At 34.0% G+C, this 15,397-nt stretch overlaps 1 protein-coding gene across 1 annotated transcript; it reads right to left on the reverse strand.

Annotated features, from left to right (window-relative positions):
- Positions 1 to 3,445: 3,445 nt before the first annotated feature.
- LOC148600583 (uncharacterized) lies at positions 3,446 to 11,154 on the reverse strand. Its single transcript, XM_088558234.1, has 3 exons — positions 10,940 to 11,154; positions 6,378 to 6,617; positions 3,446 to 3,519 (listed from the first exon to the last, which is right to left on the reverse strand). Exons 1-3 carry the CDS (start codon positions 11,148 to 11,150, stop codon positions 3,446 to 3,448), a joined length of 525 nt encoding a protein of 174 aa, XP_088414360.1. The 5' UTR covers positions 11,151 to 11,154.
- Between the last annotated feature and the right edge of the window lie 4,243 nt (positions 11,155 to 15,397).

Raw genomic sequence — 15,397 nt, forward strand, 5'->3', positions numbered from 1 at the left:
TGAAACATAGACCATGAACTAAGCGCCCACAGTGTCAAACAGTTTGTATTATTTTTCTAAGCATGATTCATTATTTTTCTGAGCATGATTAATTATTTTTCAATTTTGCCTGATTCTTACAGATTCCAGTATTTAAGTTTACAAACACCAGGTAGGTACATGTACATGTAGGGACAAATCCAGGATTATTGATAGGAGATTACATGTAATTTGGTCTAACATGTACTAGTTTCCCAATCGTTTATATACTTCTTCTTGTTGAGTACAAAACCACCACCTGGTGTATCCTCGTACTGGTTGGTGACTATATACAAAAGTGATCGGTGCTGGAAGGACCCAAGGTGCAAGTTAAAATCCATATTTTGCAGTGCAGCTAAAAACGAGGATGTGTTGTTTATCTCAGGCTGGTGGATTGTAACTCACTCTTGAACGATTCCAAGGAGTTGCAGGCTATCACTACATGTACATTAGGACAATACATCGGAAAAAGCTACACCCATTTTAATCGGAAGTGCACATGCGTGCTTTGTGAAATATGTCTCACCCTGGACACTTCACTTATAAATATAGCGGATTGATTGTTTTAGGATTTTGTTGAGTTAGCGGAGTTAATTTCACTGTCATACAATTTGCCAAAATGCATTCTTTTGAAAGTAAACACAGTAAATCTAAATACGCTGTTTCCGACGACAAGTTCGCATTTCCAGTATGTTATAAATCCTAAGTTATTTAGCGGTGATACATTGTTTAAAGGTAAGTGATTGGGTCTGTGGAAAATTTCAATTTCTAAACTGTCTTTGATAGAAATATGTCATCTATTTCTTTTATTTCAAAAGTCAAATGTATTCAATACATCAAGAAAACAGCCTAAAACTCATTTAAATTTATTCTGAAGCATCTAATACAAAGATAGTTTTGACTGCCATTTTCCCATAGTGTATTTCAACCAAATTTGACATGTCAATATCTTGAAAAAGAAAAATTTACAAATACTTTAATGGTTATTTCACTGAGGTTATGATCATGAGATACACATAGTTAGATAATGCAATAAAGCCTATGCGTTTTTTCTTCATGTGCCGCACCTTATATACATTTTGCTTAATTCTTAGAGAAGTACTTAACAACCCTTTTAAGCACCATTCTTTGTAAGAGTAATCAAGGGACCCAAGGTTATAGCGGTAATCAAAAGAATGTAATCCAGGGACAAAGACCAGACATGGAAAACAGACATACAGAACAAAGAACATAAAGTAACAAAAATCATACATACAAAGTAACAAAAGCAAATGAGCAACTCGGACGACTAAAAACTGAGAGAACATGGACCAGGTGCACCGGTATGGTAAGCGTCCTCTGTTTTTTCTAGAAACACCCGCCGAGTTGCTCATAAAAAATCAAGTCTGGGGTAGGCAAACGAGGAAACGAATTAGGCAATGAGTGGCACTTTACTCTTTTTTGTCTCAAATATATTCAATTCATGCAACTAAAAAGGTATTTAAATTTATCCTATAGATTTTTTTGACTACTTAAATAGGAAAAAGCATGGGAGGATTTTCACGCCTACTTTCCATAGTGTATTTCAACTAAAGTTGACCTATCAATATCTTAGAAAGTTAAACACTTTGGTGGAGGTTTCTTGGGGGGGGGGGGGGGGTAGGGGGGTTGAGTTATAAATACTTTGATAATACAAAAAAAAAGGAAGAAAAATAAAGTTAACAAAAATGCGTTTTTTTCTTCATTTGTCACACCTTATACACATTATGCCTGACTCTTAGACATAGAAGGACTTAAATCTTTGTTATTCTTAACAGCTCACTGACTATACGTACCCCAGTAAAAACTCTGACAGATCGAGGAATTAAAAAGGGGAACAATGAGGTGACAGACGAGGACCAAGAAATTTATTAATTAGAGGAGGCTTCTAGTTTATTTGTACCCCTCTAAGTAAATTACTCAGTGTACAATCATGTATGAATCAGGTAAAGCTGCTTATCTTTTATCTGATAGTGCATTATGCATTTTCAATTCGACTTGATATCCTTGCCTAGAATAATAATAACGATTTTCTCTCAATATCTGCGGAAATTATATATTTTTTATATTTCACAGATTCAAAAGCTTTTAACAGAGCTTTCTGTCCCCGAATCGTCCATTTGCTGAGTTTTTCGTTTAATGTATTATTGTATATATATATACAACATCTCAGAATATGACGACTCTATTCGCTACACTGCTCCATCGGATCAAATTGATACAGGGAAGATAACGTAAACTTATAGAAGGGTCTGAAAAATTACAGATGAACTGTCCCGTACTACCATACATCGTGTACTAAGTTACTGCCCTAGATTAATCCTACGAGGTGGAATGACCCGGCCTGCGAAAGCTATATTTTTATATAGCCTAGCTGGCCGAGTGGTCTAGGGAGCTGGACTTAATGCAGGCGGTGTTGCCATAGATGTCACAGCGGTACGAGTTCGAGTCCCGCGGAGGAAACGACCAAAAATTTGCTTCGCAAATTTGACAATTCTAACATCGTTGCGAATTTTTCAGACCCTTCTATATATATATATATATATATATATAATATACACACTTTCGTTGCAATTTCATGAGCAGGCTAGTATGTACATGTATATCCACGAGGTAGGTGCAATACTTTCAGTTAATCATTAGGGGAAATGCCCCTCCCCCCCCATCATTTTGGTACTTAAATAGTTTAAATATCCTTGACTTCGCTTACGAGTCTCGAGCAGACGGTAAAAGTCCTGTAAAGAACGCGCTTTGTAAAAACAAACGTGTCCGTATTCCTATCCCAGCAAAATACAAAACCAATGCCTTTCGAATGAATTACTATTTTGTTTAACTAGATACATGTAAGTGTCTGTCTTAAACATCCGATTAAATATTAACTGCAATATATATATGTGATTATTTCGGTTCATAATATGGCTCTCATCATCATGAACTCGTGGATCGTTAACGATGTATCCATCTGGACCATGAAAACTGATTTATTCAACGTGTCATAGTTTTCCTTTCCTTTTCTGTCTACCTGGACTTGATTTATATGAGCAACTCGGCGGAATTTTCTACAAAAACAGAGGACGTTTACCCTACCGGTGCACCTGGCCCATGCTCCCAGTTTTTAGTGTATTCCGAGTTGCTCATTTACTTTTGTTTCTTTGTACGTATTATTTTGGTTATTTCATGTACTTTGTTGTGTTTGTCTGTTTTCTTTTGTCCCTGGAATGTATTCTTTTAATTTCCGCTAGAATCGTAGTTCTCTTGATTACTCAGGGACTGCCTATTTGTATAAATTAATTTTCTCTGCAGAGGAGGTTTCCTCTGTAATGTTCAATTTATTCACAGAAGATAACAGTTACCCTTTAGTTAGGAGTAACTTATCTTTTTATCTGTTCATCTTGTGTTTAGGTCAAGACTACCGTACATCAGGTAATTTGGTAAAACCAGGTTTTATTTTTGAAAAGTAATAAGCAAATGAGCTAGGTTTCGCTAAAAAATAAATTTTAATTTTTCATGTATATTACTGTAAGTCTACAGTTCTGCTAAAACGTTTTTACTTTACTTCAACGCAACAGAAAACAATCTTTTTCATTTCCGTTTGATCATCATAGTGGTTAACTTTAGTGAATATTTTTGTCCCTTCCAAGTACTCCAATTGACACCATTGGCATATGAAGAATGATTTCCTCTTAGATACAGTCCGTTTAAGTTACTGGCGTGACATGCACCATACCACCACCCACCTTTGTAGATTTTAGCCCGATTTATCGTTATCCTTGTCTTTTGTTGTAAATTTACTTCCATTTGGATGAGTTTTCATAGAATCTTCCGAATTACAAATATAAGGTGAACATGATTTTTATATGAATTATATATAATTGTCTTTTGGATGATTCTGTCATCTGGATATCAATTGTAAGGTTATCGATTTTAAACTATTAGCTGCATACGTGTACTAAATATAAATTCACGTATCGTAAAACTGTAACAAACGAAAGCCAGCTGTGAATAATAGAACATTAAATATTAAACACAGATCCTCTTCGCAGACCTAATAAAACCCGCATTACTCCGCTCTTTTATGTGCTTGCTCCCTGTACACGTGTTCTATGACTTACTGATATTGCATAAAAGATTCGTAAAAAATCAATATTTTGCCATGCAGTATACTCATCAACTTTAAATAGAATAAATAGTACTAGGGATAGAACAAACTCTCCTGTGAATTCATTCAGGTTTTATACATAGGATATACGTCACTTTTTTCTTTGTACAGTACTTGAATCGGGTAAACTTACCATTCTTTTGTATATGAGGGATGGGTAGATGTGGAATAGAGATGGGTGGAATAGGGATTGGTAGATATGGAATAGGGATGGGTAGATTTGAAATAGGGATGGGTAGATGTGGAATAGTGATGAGTAGATGTGAAACAGGGATGGGTAGATAGATGTGGAATAGGAATGGGCAGATGTGGAATAGAGATGGGTGGAATAGGGATGGGTGGAAAAGGGATGGGTAGATGTGGAATAGGGATGGGTGGAAAAGGGATGGGTAGATGTGGAATAGGGATGGGTAGATGTGAAACAGGGATGGGTAGATAGATTTGGAATAGGGATGGATAGATTTGAAATAGGGATGGGTAGATGTGAAATAGGGATGGGTAGATGTGAAGTAGAAACCACGTAAAAATTAATTCGAAATAAGAGATTGAATGTTGGAAAATTGAAAAATATATGAAATTCTAATCGATAATTAAATAATTGAAACAATAAATAGGTAATAAGGATTGTATTTATTGGGATGGGTATATGTAATTAAGATTGTATTTATTGGGAAGGGTATATATAATTAGGAGTGTATTTATTGGGATGGGTATATGTAATTAGGATTGTATTTATTGGGAATATTATAAAGAATGGGGTGGTATAAAGGGTATATGAGAAGCCTATTACGAGTTTATGTTTGGTCTTCAAACATTATGTTGAATCAACTTGGAAAGATTGTTTGATTTGATATCAGTGTTTGGATTTAAGTTTGTATAATTTAGTAAACAGCTTCCTGCAGGACATATCTTGCTGCTCATTGATTGACGAAGCCAGAAAGTAAGAGGAGGATTTATGCTTAATATATAGTGCTTACTTAAGTTTCATTGACTTTAACGTAAATCTTTGTACCTGTACATACATTTATTCATAGATCTAGCATTCTGTGGTCGATTTTAAGCATGCAGTGTGATTTGTTCGCTAATTTTTCACATGTGAAATTGAATTGAGAATTCGATGCGACTAAACATCTAGAAGCAGTCTGAAATACGTCTTGTATTAGGTGTTAAACTTAAGGTCCAGTGATCTAGTATGTTAAAGGAAAGAGGAAAGGTCAGACATAAACACCTTTACAAACATAGCCCTAATTCATATCCTAATCATTATTATTGATAATGGACTTACCAGCATCGCCGCTGCATCTGCCCATACCCAGATATAATTATAATATCCAATACGTTCTGTGAGCTACAGGCTAAAAACCTTTAATTCCACTTTCCATAGGCTTCTATGCTAATTTCACAATATTCAATGGCTTCTCTGGATTTACCTTAACTTTAACCTGCAGAGGACTATATATCAGCATGATTCTACATATGTCAGCTCACAATCCTCAGAATGGCATGTGGGGTTAGCAGACTTGCAGTGCAGTACTGGTCACCGGAAGTGAAGGGTCTATAAATAGCATGGGAAATCTCAGTGTTTTCACAAGATAGGGGTATACTTAAAAATCATTATGGAGATTAGGCTTCACATTACAAGAAGCAAAATGCACCTATAAAATGTACAGAAATGTTTTTCCTTTCAGAAACCGTTTAATTTTTTTAAATAAGATGAGAACTTTTTTCACAGCACTATGAGGAACAGGGGTAATTTCTGCGTAGGACTATTTTTGCGTACGTTCCAAATGCTCATTGGTTGAATTGGTGGTCTGTAACCTACAGTAAACTTACCATCACCGCAGTTGTATCTGCTCACAACAGATTATATCAACTACTTTCTGTGAGCTGCAGTGCACTTACCAGCATCCCCGCTGTATCTGCTCGCAAACAGATTATATCAAATAATTTCTGTGAGCTGCAGTGTATTTACCAGCATCTCGGCTGTATCTTCTCACACCATGATAAAATAAAATACTTTTTTGTGAGCTGCAGTGTACTTACCAGCATCTCGGCTGTATCTGCTCACAACAGATTATATCAACTACTTTCTGTGAGCTGCAGTGCACTTACCAGCATCCCCGCTGTATCTGCTCGCAAACAGATTATATCAAATATTTTCTGTGAGCTGCAGTGTACTTACCTGCATCCCCGCTGTATCCGCTTTTATCCAGTTTATAACCACTACTCTCTGGTCCAACCGTAAATGCGTACTTACCAGCATCCCCGCTGTATCCGGTTATATCCAGTTTATAACCACTACTCTCTGGTCCTACCGTAAACGTTCCATATTTTGCGTATTTTCTATCAAGTTCGAAGTCTTCTAAATCAATCCTTAACATGTACGTTCCTTCTGACGTTATTTGGTGGATGTTGTCGTTTCCTGGAAGAAACAGATTATATTATAATGATGCCAGAAGGACAACTGCTTAAATTAGAAAATTTTGTTGTTTTTGCTAACATGTTACTATGTCTACAGTGAGTAAAATGCATATTTTCAAATATGATAAAATAGGTAATCAAACCTGCATCAAGTAAATAAGAAGTTGTTTCTTAGATGATGACATTATTTTCTTGTCAATACTATGACCGAAAAAAAAAATCAGCATTGACAAAATAACTTAATTTTGTAAACTTAATGCAAAAATTACCAGAAGTCGTTATGTTTTCTCATTTGCTGAGGTCTCACAATTAAATCTTTCAAAACTTCGTGATTAGTTTTCAGTTGTGTCAAAAACGTAGATATATACAGTATCATGTGTTTTGTTGTGAAGTTGTTAATTTTCATCGGTGTATAATACATGTGTATTATGTGTACTTCGTTACAACTGTAATACATTATCTATTTACTTCAATGTACCACAGCTTTTTAGTTGAACGAAGCTTAAGGAGGTAGATCTAGGGTAAGGGACTCCTCTCTTAAAATCACTTGAACATTTTTATTCAGCATATTACATCAATCTTATGAAGCATCTAATTCACTTGGATTGATTTTATTCTGCTTCAATTGAAAGCTTTAGAGGCTTTGGTATAATTAAATATGATACAAACATATCAATGATTTAAAGAGTTATCTATCTTACCCCAAGTCTATCTCTTTAAGTGCCTATACAGACTATTTTCATTAACAAAATTCTTAAAAGCGTTTATAAAGTTATATATAGAAAGTTACCGAACAATGATTCGTGGCAAAATAGGTATGACACCTAAACGGAGAAGTTTGTACCGCAATGGTCCTAACTTGGCATTACAAACGAAATGTTGGCTTAAATCTAGATTTTACAGCGCGCTGCTAATTCTCTCTTTTCCATTGGGGTGTGGATATACCCGTGGCGATTAAAAAACATTTGCATGCTACTGTCATAATCGGTGAGATTTGTCAGAACTCTTTTGGACATAAAATTTGGTTCTGTTAATATATAAAAAAAGGAACTGTAGTATGAGTCATCCACCAAGGAACAAACCAGAAAACAATAAAGACATGTTTATGGATTATTCCGTTTCTGCTTAGAGCGTTTAACTGTATTAGGTTCTTAAGGAGATAGACTTAGGGTAAGAGACGTAACTCTAGTAATCAACGATATGCTTGTATCACATTCAATTTTACCAAAGCCTATATGCTTCCGTTTGAAACAGAATGAAATCAGTTAATTTGATGCTTGCATGAGGTTGATGTAAAATGCGGAATACGAACGTTCCAATGATTTGTACGACTCCCATTCTCTAAAGAAGTTAATGGTTCCATCTTTGCGACGCTGAAAAACTTAGAAGTAAGAAAAACGCATTTCGTTTTATGATATAAACTCAGTCTTTGGAAACTAACAATGTCGACCCATGGAGCTGATACTGACCAAGGTCTATACAAAGTAACTTTGTAAAATTATAAAGCCACTCAAGAAAGAGTGAAACTGGTTCATTAAGATGCTATGTATATTGCAATGTCAGTATTTATTTCAATCAATACCAGAAAACACAGAATGTCATGTTCGTCGCTGCGCACAAGGACAACTTTCTAATAGAATAATTGTAAAAATCAAATGTGAAAATTAAATTTGTAAATACAGAAACTATGGAAAATTAGATGCAACTTGCTAATTATCTTAAATAGTGACAAATTTAATAGCTGTTTTTGTAAGAATCATGCAAAATCTGAAAAAAATGTGATACACCCCCAAAAAGGCTACAATTTTTTTATTTTTGTAATTAAGTGGTTTTTTTTTTTATTTGGGTCTGTATTATGAAATAATTATCCATTCAAATCTGTCTGACTCTATTGTATTTGAGAGTAATATACAGATATTTCTACCTTAATTTTGAAATCTACACTGCACCTAAGAACACGGGTAATATGAAAAACTGAATGTTAATTTCTTTGGGAATAAGTTTCTCTTTTTTTCGCGTCTTCAGATTTAATGGTCTTTGTTTTTCGAGTTTTCAGATTTAATGGATACAAACCATGTCAACTATTTGAGCTTAACATTGACAAGATTTTATTATGGCGATTCGCCAACCCTAGCAAATTTAGCGAAAATTTGAACCTCGCAAAAATTTCTAGTTATACAGTAATTTGTCAACCTACGGTCCATCTGCTTTCATCAGTATCCATGCCACAAAATACTTCAAAACCGGAAGACTCAGGATACATTGTGTACACACCAATCCGATGTCTTTTGTCTAGTTCACTACAGTCCGCCGGTCATGGTGTTGAAAAAAAAGTTAAACTCATGAAATCAGTGATATGTTTGTATCACATTCAATTTAACCACAGCCTCTCAAGCTTTCATTTGAAGCAGAATAAAATGAATCCAAGTTAATTAGATGCTTACATAAGATAGATGTTAAATGCTAAATACAAACGTTCCAATAATTCTTAAGAGTTGTGTCCTTTATCCTAGGTCTACCTCCTTATATTGATTCTATAAGCCTCGTATTAATTTTATATATCGAAATCATTTAGTGTCTTACTGATTGTATACAGCGAGATAGGCCTATTTTTGAGTTAGAGAATTTGGGCTTTTCGTCAATATGACAGACATCCAAACAACTAAGTTTTTGTTCTTTTGATTGAGTACCTTAAAAATAGGACATTTGCATGATCTACCTTTATGACAGCTAGATATTTTCGATGTAACAACATGGACGAAGTAATACAAACTAATAGTATAGAGACATAATAATGCGATTGGTTGTGAGATAGTGCATCATTTCTACATAATATATGGAGCCTGATTAGATAAAAACTTGTGATGTTTCATTTGTTCTTCTCCCGACACCATACATAGGTGGCGTTATCGAATACCGATCACATGAATTTCCACCATAACAGATCTAAATTGTAAAACGGCCAATATTCAATAAGAATTATAACGAAAAAGGTTTTATGATTCATTAAGTTAAATGATTTAAAAACGTAATCAAAGGTTATAGCCAATATCCCTTTATATAATTGTAATATGGTGTGTGGTTGAAAAGGATAAACTAAAATAGGTTAAAATAAAAAGCAGGATGCAACTGGTACAAAGGTCTTTTGAAAATTGTAAAAGTGTAATTAACTTATAACGGTATTATTTCTTTAAGGTCATCCGTGCTTTATTCTGAACAATGTTGCTACAAGATTGAAATCATCACTACTTACGGCTTATGGTCGTCATCATGAACTCGTGAATCGTTACGGTGTATCCATCTGCACCATGAAAAACTAATTTGCTCGAAGTGTCATAGTTTTTCTTTCCTCTTCCGGACTTGACTTTTTACGAGCAATTCGGCGGGTGTGGTTAAAACAGCAGAGGATGCTTACCCTACCGGTGCATCTGGTCCAAGCTTCCAGTCTTTAGTGGAGTCCGAGCTGCTCATTTGCTTTTGTTACTTTGTATGTATGATTTTAGTAACTATGTTCTTTGTTGTGTACGTCTGTTTTCCATGTCTAGTCTGTCTCTGGATTACATTATTTTAATTACCGCTGTAACCTTGGTTCCTTTGATTACTATTTCACTACCTGAGAGTGCAATAACATAGGATCAAGCTGAGTCATTTGTTCAATTGACAGTTTTGTGCATGTTCGTAAAAATAAATTTCACTTGCAATCATTGAGTTATAAATGCAAAATCTTTCTTTTTGATTTTAAAGCAGCCCTATCAATTTTTTTCCTGCAAGAGTGCCTAGATTATAGGAAGGTGATGAAAGCATTTTGCTACAAATAGCAGAAAAGTTGACAATACGGAATAAGAAGTCATCACGTTTGTCGTGTAGATATCGACATGAGTTTCCTTTCCGAACTTTTGATTGTGAAGTAACAATGGTATAAATATTTGTATAGGAATGTTGTATTGATGCTTTTTCAGTTGTCGTCAGGAAACTAGGCATGGTATATGACATCTTCGTTGGTGTATTGTTATCTAATTTCTTCGGAAGGCTGTGATCAAATTTGAAATGAAAAGACAGGAAGATGTTTTTTGGTACAAAAGATTAAATTTAAAAAGGTTGAAAAAAGTAAACAAGATTCAAGTTATACAAAAACAGTATCTATCAAAAAAAGAAAGAAGATATCCAGATGAGGCTAGAATAAAAAAAAAATAAATAAAAAATCCCTTTTTATTTCTACAATTTTTGCATCTATCAGTTTAATACTATTGGTCAGTTGACTTTGAGTAAAACTGAAAAATAAGACAAACATAAGACGTGATTTCAACTTTAAATTCTACAAACCTAGCATTGATGTCTGAATTTCCGACTTCATTTTTTCAACATGTTCAGTCAAAGAAACAGCGACCTGTTCTTTCACGTTCTGGTCTATATAATCCTTGATAACAGTCTTCATATCAGTCATATCAATATTAGCCGTCAGCGATGCCGCCATTTTATCCAAAAGTGGCAACGAAAGGTTACTAATATTTACCGTAGCATAAACTGTTACCATTGTTCTTAAAAATACAGCAAAGAAAAATATAGTCATCTTTTTCCAGAACGTTTGTTGAGTTGATAAAATGCAATTATGCGTTTTTATTTGTGATAAAATCTCTTGTGGTAATAGGTGTTTTATATGATACATATAATTTGTAAGACGATCTAACAATTATGATAACTGGTCAAATACTGATACATACACGCTGAAAATATAGACTCAGGTCGCCAGCGATGGATATGCACAATATATGAGTAAATTGCCGCTTATGAAATAAAGTGAAAACAAAGATGAGATAACCTAAATTAACTTTATAATTGTGCATTTATATCGAAAGATGACATAAGTATTTGAAAAAAAATTAAGCATATTTTTCTTTAAATTTATCTATAAAAGTAAATAAAATGTTGTCATATTCGCTCAGCCAATCAATCGTCACTGGTGACCCGGGGTTATATTTGAGAAAAATTGGGGGAACAAATTTTATATTGCTTATGTATTTATATCGTTAATGTATTCAATTTCAAACATTCCAACACATCCGTAAGCTAAGGAAAATATGCATATATTTTGTGGTACAAAATAACTAAAGACTAAGATATTTTTATGCCACTAAATGAATGATTATCGCCAATTGGCTATGATAGGTACCTTTGTTTCTTTTCTGGAGCACCTGAGGTCACGGACGTTTTTTTTTATAGGGGAGGGGTGAAATATTGCTAATGCAATTTAGTTTTTATGTGACGTTTTGGTTTTTTTTTTTCATCTTCAGTTTTTATATCAAATCTATTTTTTTTTCAGATAGTTATATAGTGTAATTAGATTTGTCCTTCTTTTCAGTTTTCACGTTTACATGCCATGTTTTTAAATTCTGACGTATTTGAATTATCTGACCGCTGACGCTTCAGTTTTTTTTGTTTTGTTTTTTGTTTTGTTTTTTTTTTTTTTTTGCCAATACTTCGCATGTGCATTTTGTCACTTTATTCAGAATAGTTTGTGGAGAAACTGATTAAATTGTCCTTTTAATTCGCGACAAAAACACTTGTAGTTTTTCCTCTGATCATATGTATGCTCATTGTTAAATACATCAAAATCGTGTCAATTTGTTTAGTGCAGATACTCTTAAGAAGCCGGAAAGACAAATTGTAATAATGAGACACCTTCGAATTTAATTTATGCGATTTGTTTGACGATAAGAAACTCAACAATTGTGTTAATTGGTGATATGCATATCCAGTTTACGTGAAGAGATTTACATGTGTATACATATATGGAAAGCCACAACATTGTAGTGCTCATATGTAATCACTTTAAAAATTATATAACAACAGTGTTTCAAACTTTCTTGCATTCTTAATTCTGTACTATTACGCAAAAGGTTTCCAAATTGGCCTCATTTCCTTAAGGTTCTTATTGGTGTCTAGTATGGCTTTTAAAAATCAGACAAAAGCTGATTCATGCATGTAATACAACCCAAAGAATCCAGTTTGTTTTCTATTTAGAAACAGTTACAGACCATAAAATTGTGATACAATTTTAAAGATTGTATATGGAATTAGCTCATTGTCAGAGTTATCGTTCTTGGTTCGGTTGACATTAATAGGAAATGACCACGTGGTTTTCACATAAATATTGATCTGAATACAGAAAGAATATTGTTACATAAAATGTAGCATCTAAAGACTTCAAAACTATAGTTTATTAGGGGAATTTTACAACAACAAAAACATGGACATCCGTTTACCTATCCTATCTCACCCCTTTCAGCCATCGCCCATTTTCAAAGCCTTAACCATGAATCGCCTCTACCACAGACAGTGTCCTAATTCTACAGGGACTGTTCCTTGTATTTCAATTTCAAAGCGTAATCAAGGGAACCAAGGTTATAGCGGTTATCAAAAGAATGTAATCCAGTGACAAAGACCAGACATGGAAAACAGACATACACAACAAAGAACATAAAGTAACTAAAATCATACATACAAAGTAACAAAAGTAAATGAGCAACTCGGACTCCACTAAAAACTTCCATTTACTCTAATGAAAACTCATTTGGTGCACCTGGTCCATGTTCCCAGTTTTTAGTGGAGTACGAGTTGTACATTTGCTTTTGTTACTTTGTATGTATGATTTTAGTTACTGGCTATTCTTGTTGTGTATGTCTGTTTTCTATGTCTGGTCTTTGTCCCTGGGTTACATTCTTTTGATTATCGCTATAACATTGGTTCCTTTGATTATTCTTTTACAAAATGGCTATAAGGGGACATGTTAACCCCTTTTCTTTTTCTTCTCTGTATTGGCTGATATGAAAACCGTGCGTCACATGTTCTGACCTATCTATGCTGTTGGCTTTACGAACGTTATTCCATAACTTTTATTGAAAAAAAGCTTATAAAATACGATTTTAATTCGTGATAATTAGAATGTGGAAATATAAAGGAATTGTATACTTGAAGTAGATTCTCAAAACACATGTTCTAAGACGCTTTTACACACCAATTTTCTTTGAAATTTATTATTCAATGTTGAAGCATAAAAGTTCCAGTACAATATCATCCATGTTAATACACATTTTTCTGCATTTCTTTTTAGTGCCAATAAACATGCACCGAGTCTTACAAATCATTGAAACGTTTGTTTTCAATATCTTACGTTCACCTTATGTAAGCATCAAAGTAATTGATTTCATTCCGTTTCGAAAGAAAGCTTGACATACTTTGTTAAAATTGAATATCATACAAGCGTATCGCTACCTCCTTAAGATTTATTGTAAATTTATTATACTCATAAGACATATACATGTATAATGAATAATAGTTTGATATAGAAAATACCTTTAAAGGGGTTTGTGTCTTACCAACGTAGTTTTGTTTTTATGCTTAAAGTGTAAAGATATTGAATGGTACATGTACATTGTACAATGTAAAACAATAGTTAAAACAAAATTTTAGTATAATTTTTGGCCATTTACTGGTTGCTTCAGTCCCTGTTCTCCTCACATGGAAGCCTGGATCCGTCCCTATTTTCAGTAAGCACAAGACGTATTTCTACATGTAATACATTTAATAGCGAAAACTGCCGAAAACGAACAGTGACATAAAAAAAACTGTTTAAACCATGCAGACACTTTTGAAAGTTCCTTCAAATCAACAAAATGTGTTTTAACTATATGAGATTTTCCGCCATTTTATCTTAGTATTATTCATTATTATTCTATTGGATAAATCCCTTATCATTCAGCCTACTCTTGAATGAAACTATTTCGCCATATTCGATGGTAAAATTAAGATTTTAACATGTTCGCTAAAGATATATCGATAAGGTACCAATGTTGAAAATTTTACCAGATCAAGTAGAGATATAATTCAAACCACTTATCACTGAAAAATACTATACACGGCGTCACATAAATAACATACTGTTAAAATTTGAATAAAAATATTTTCTACGACTTCATTGAGACCTACCGTCGTTTAAATTGTCTTAAATGACTTGCTCATTCGTTTAGCCAAACGGCTTCTCCCTGAACAAGTCGCTTTTAGCTTAAATCATGCGTAACAAATCCTTACGGGAAAATCCCATACTAATATTCGCCATGTTGGTTTCTACGGGACGATTTGTTTACAAACGAAGTTCGTAAGTTCCCGTCGAACTCCGGTGACAATCGTCTGCTTGATTAACTTCTCGGTATTGTACGTTGTTCGCGTAAAATAAATCCGAGATATCCGAAATAACGCCAAAATGCATTCTGGGTTCTTCGGTTTTTGGAGAAACCATTTAAACGTAAACAACTTCTCCTAGCAACCCGATCACTGTAAACATGGCCGACTTTTTACAATGTAAATATTGGCACCTAGAATTAAAATTTAACGATTCAATGTTTAGGGAGAAGCCGTTTGGCTAAACGAATGAGCAAGTCATTTAAGACGACGGTAGGTCTCAATAAAGTCGTAGAAAATATTTTTATTCAAATTTTAACAGTATGTTATTTATGTGACGCCGAGTATAAATACATCAGTAAGTAAACCTGTGTAAAAAAAGAGTGAAACAAACAATTCATGTGGGGACCAATCTCTTACCTGTTTCCCATCCTACACCGATGATTGTATTGTAGATAAAACTTTCACAGAATCTCTGTTACATATTACCATTGCGCACTTCTTATTTGGGATTTTGATTTAAATCAATTTGGGGATTCACATAGCAAAACATAGAATTTGTCATTCATGAATTTGGGGACATGGAGACCAATCTCTTATCCG

The sequence above is a fragment of the Perna viridis genome, chromosome 13, assembly GCF_037379345.1.
Source record: "Perna viridis isolate PV_CMFRI_1.1 ecotype Kerala chromosome 13, ASM3737934v1, whole genome shotgun sequence".
NCBI classification, from domain to species: Eukaryota; Metazoa; Mollusca; class Bivalvia; order Mytilida; family Mytilidae; genus Perna; species Perna viridis.

Bases quoted from the DNA above. Each gene is read 5' to 3' on its own strand.
- LOC148600583 (XM_088558234.1), bottom strand. From the start codon at position 11,150: ATGGTAACAGTTTATGCTACGGTAAATATTAGTAACCTTTCGTTGCCA. The intron at 6,618-10,939 runs GTTTGTAGAATT...TGTTTCTTCCAG, and splicing joins AATTCAGACATCAATGCTAG to GAAACGACAACATCCACCAA. The intron at 3,520-6,377 runs GTAAGTACACTG...TTTATTTTTTAG, and splicing joins CGGATACAGCGGGGATGCAG to CGAAACCTAGCTCATTTGCT.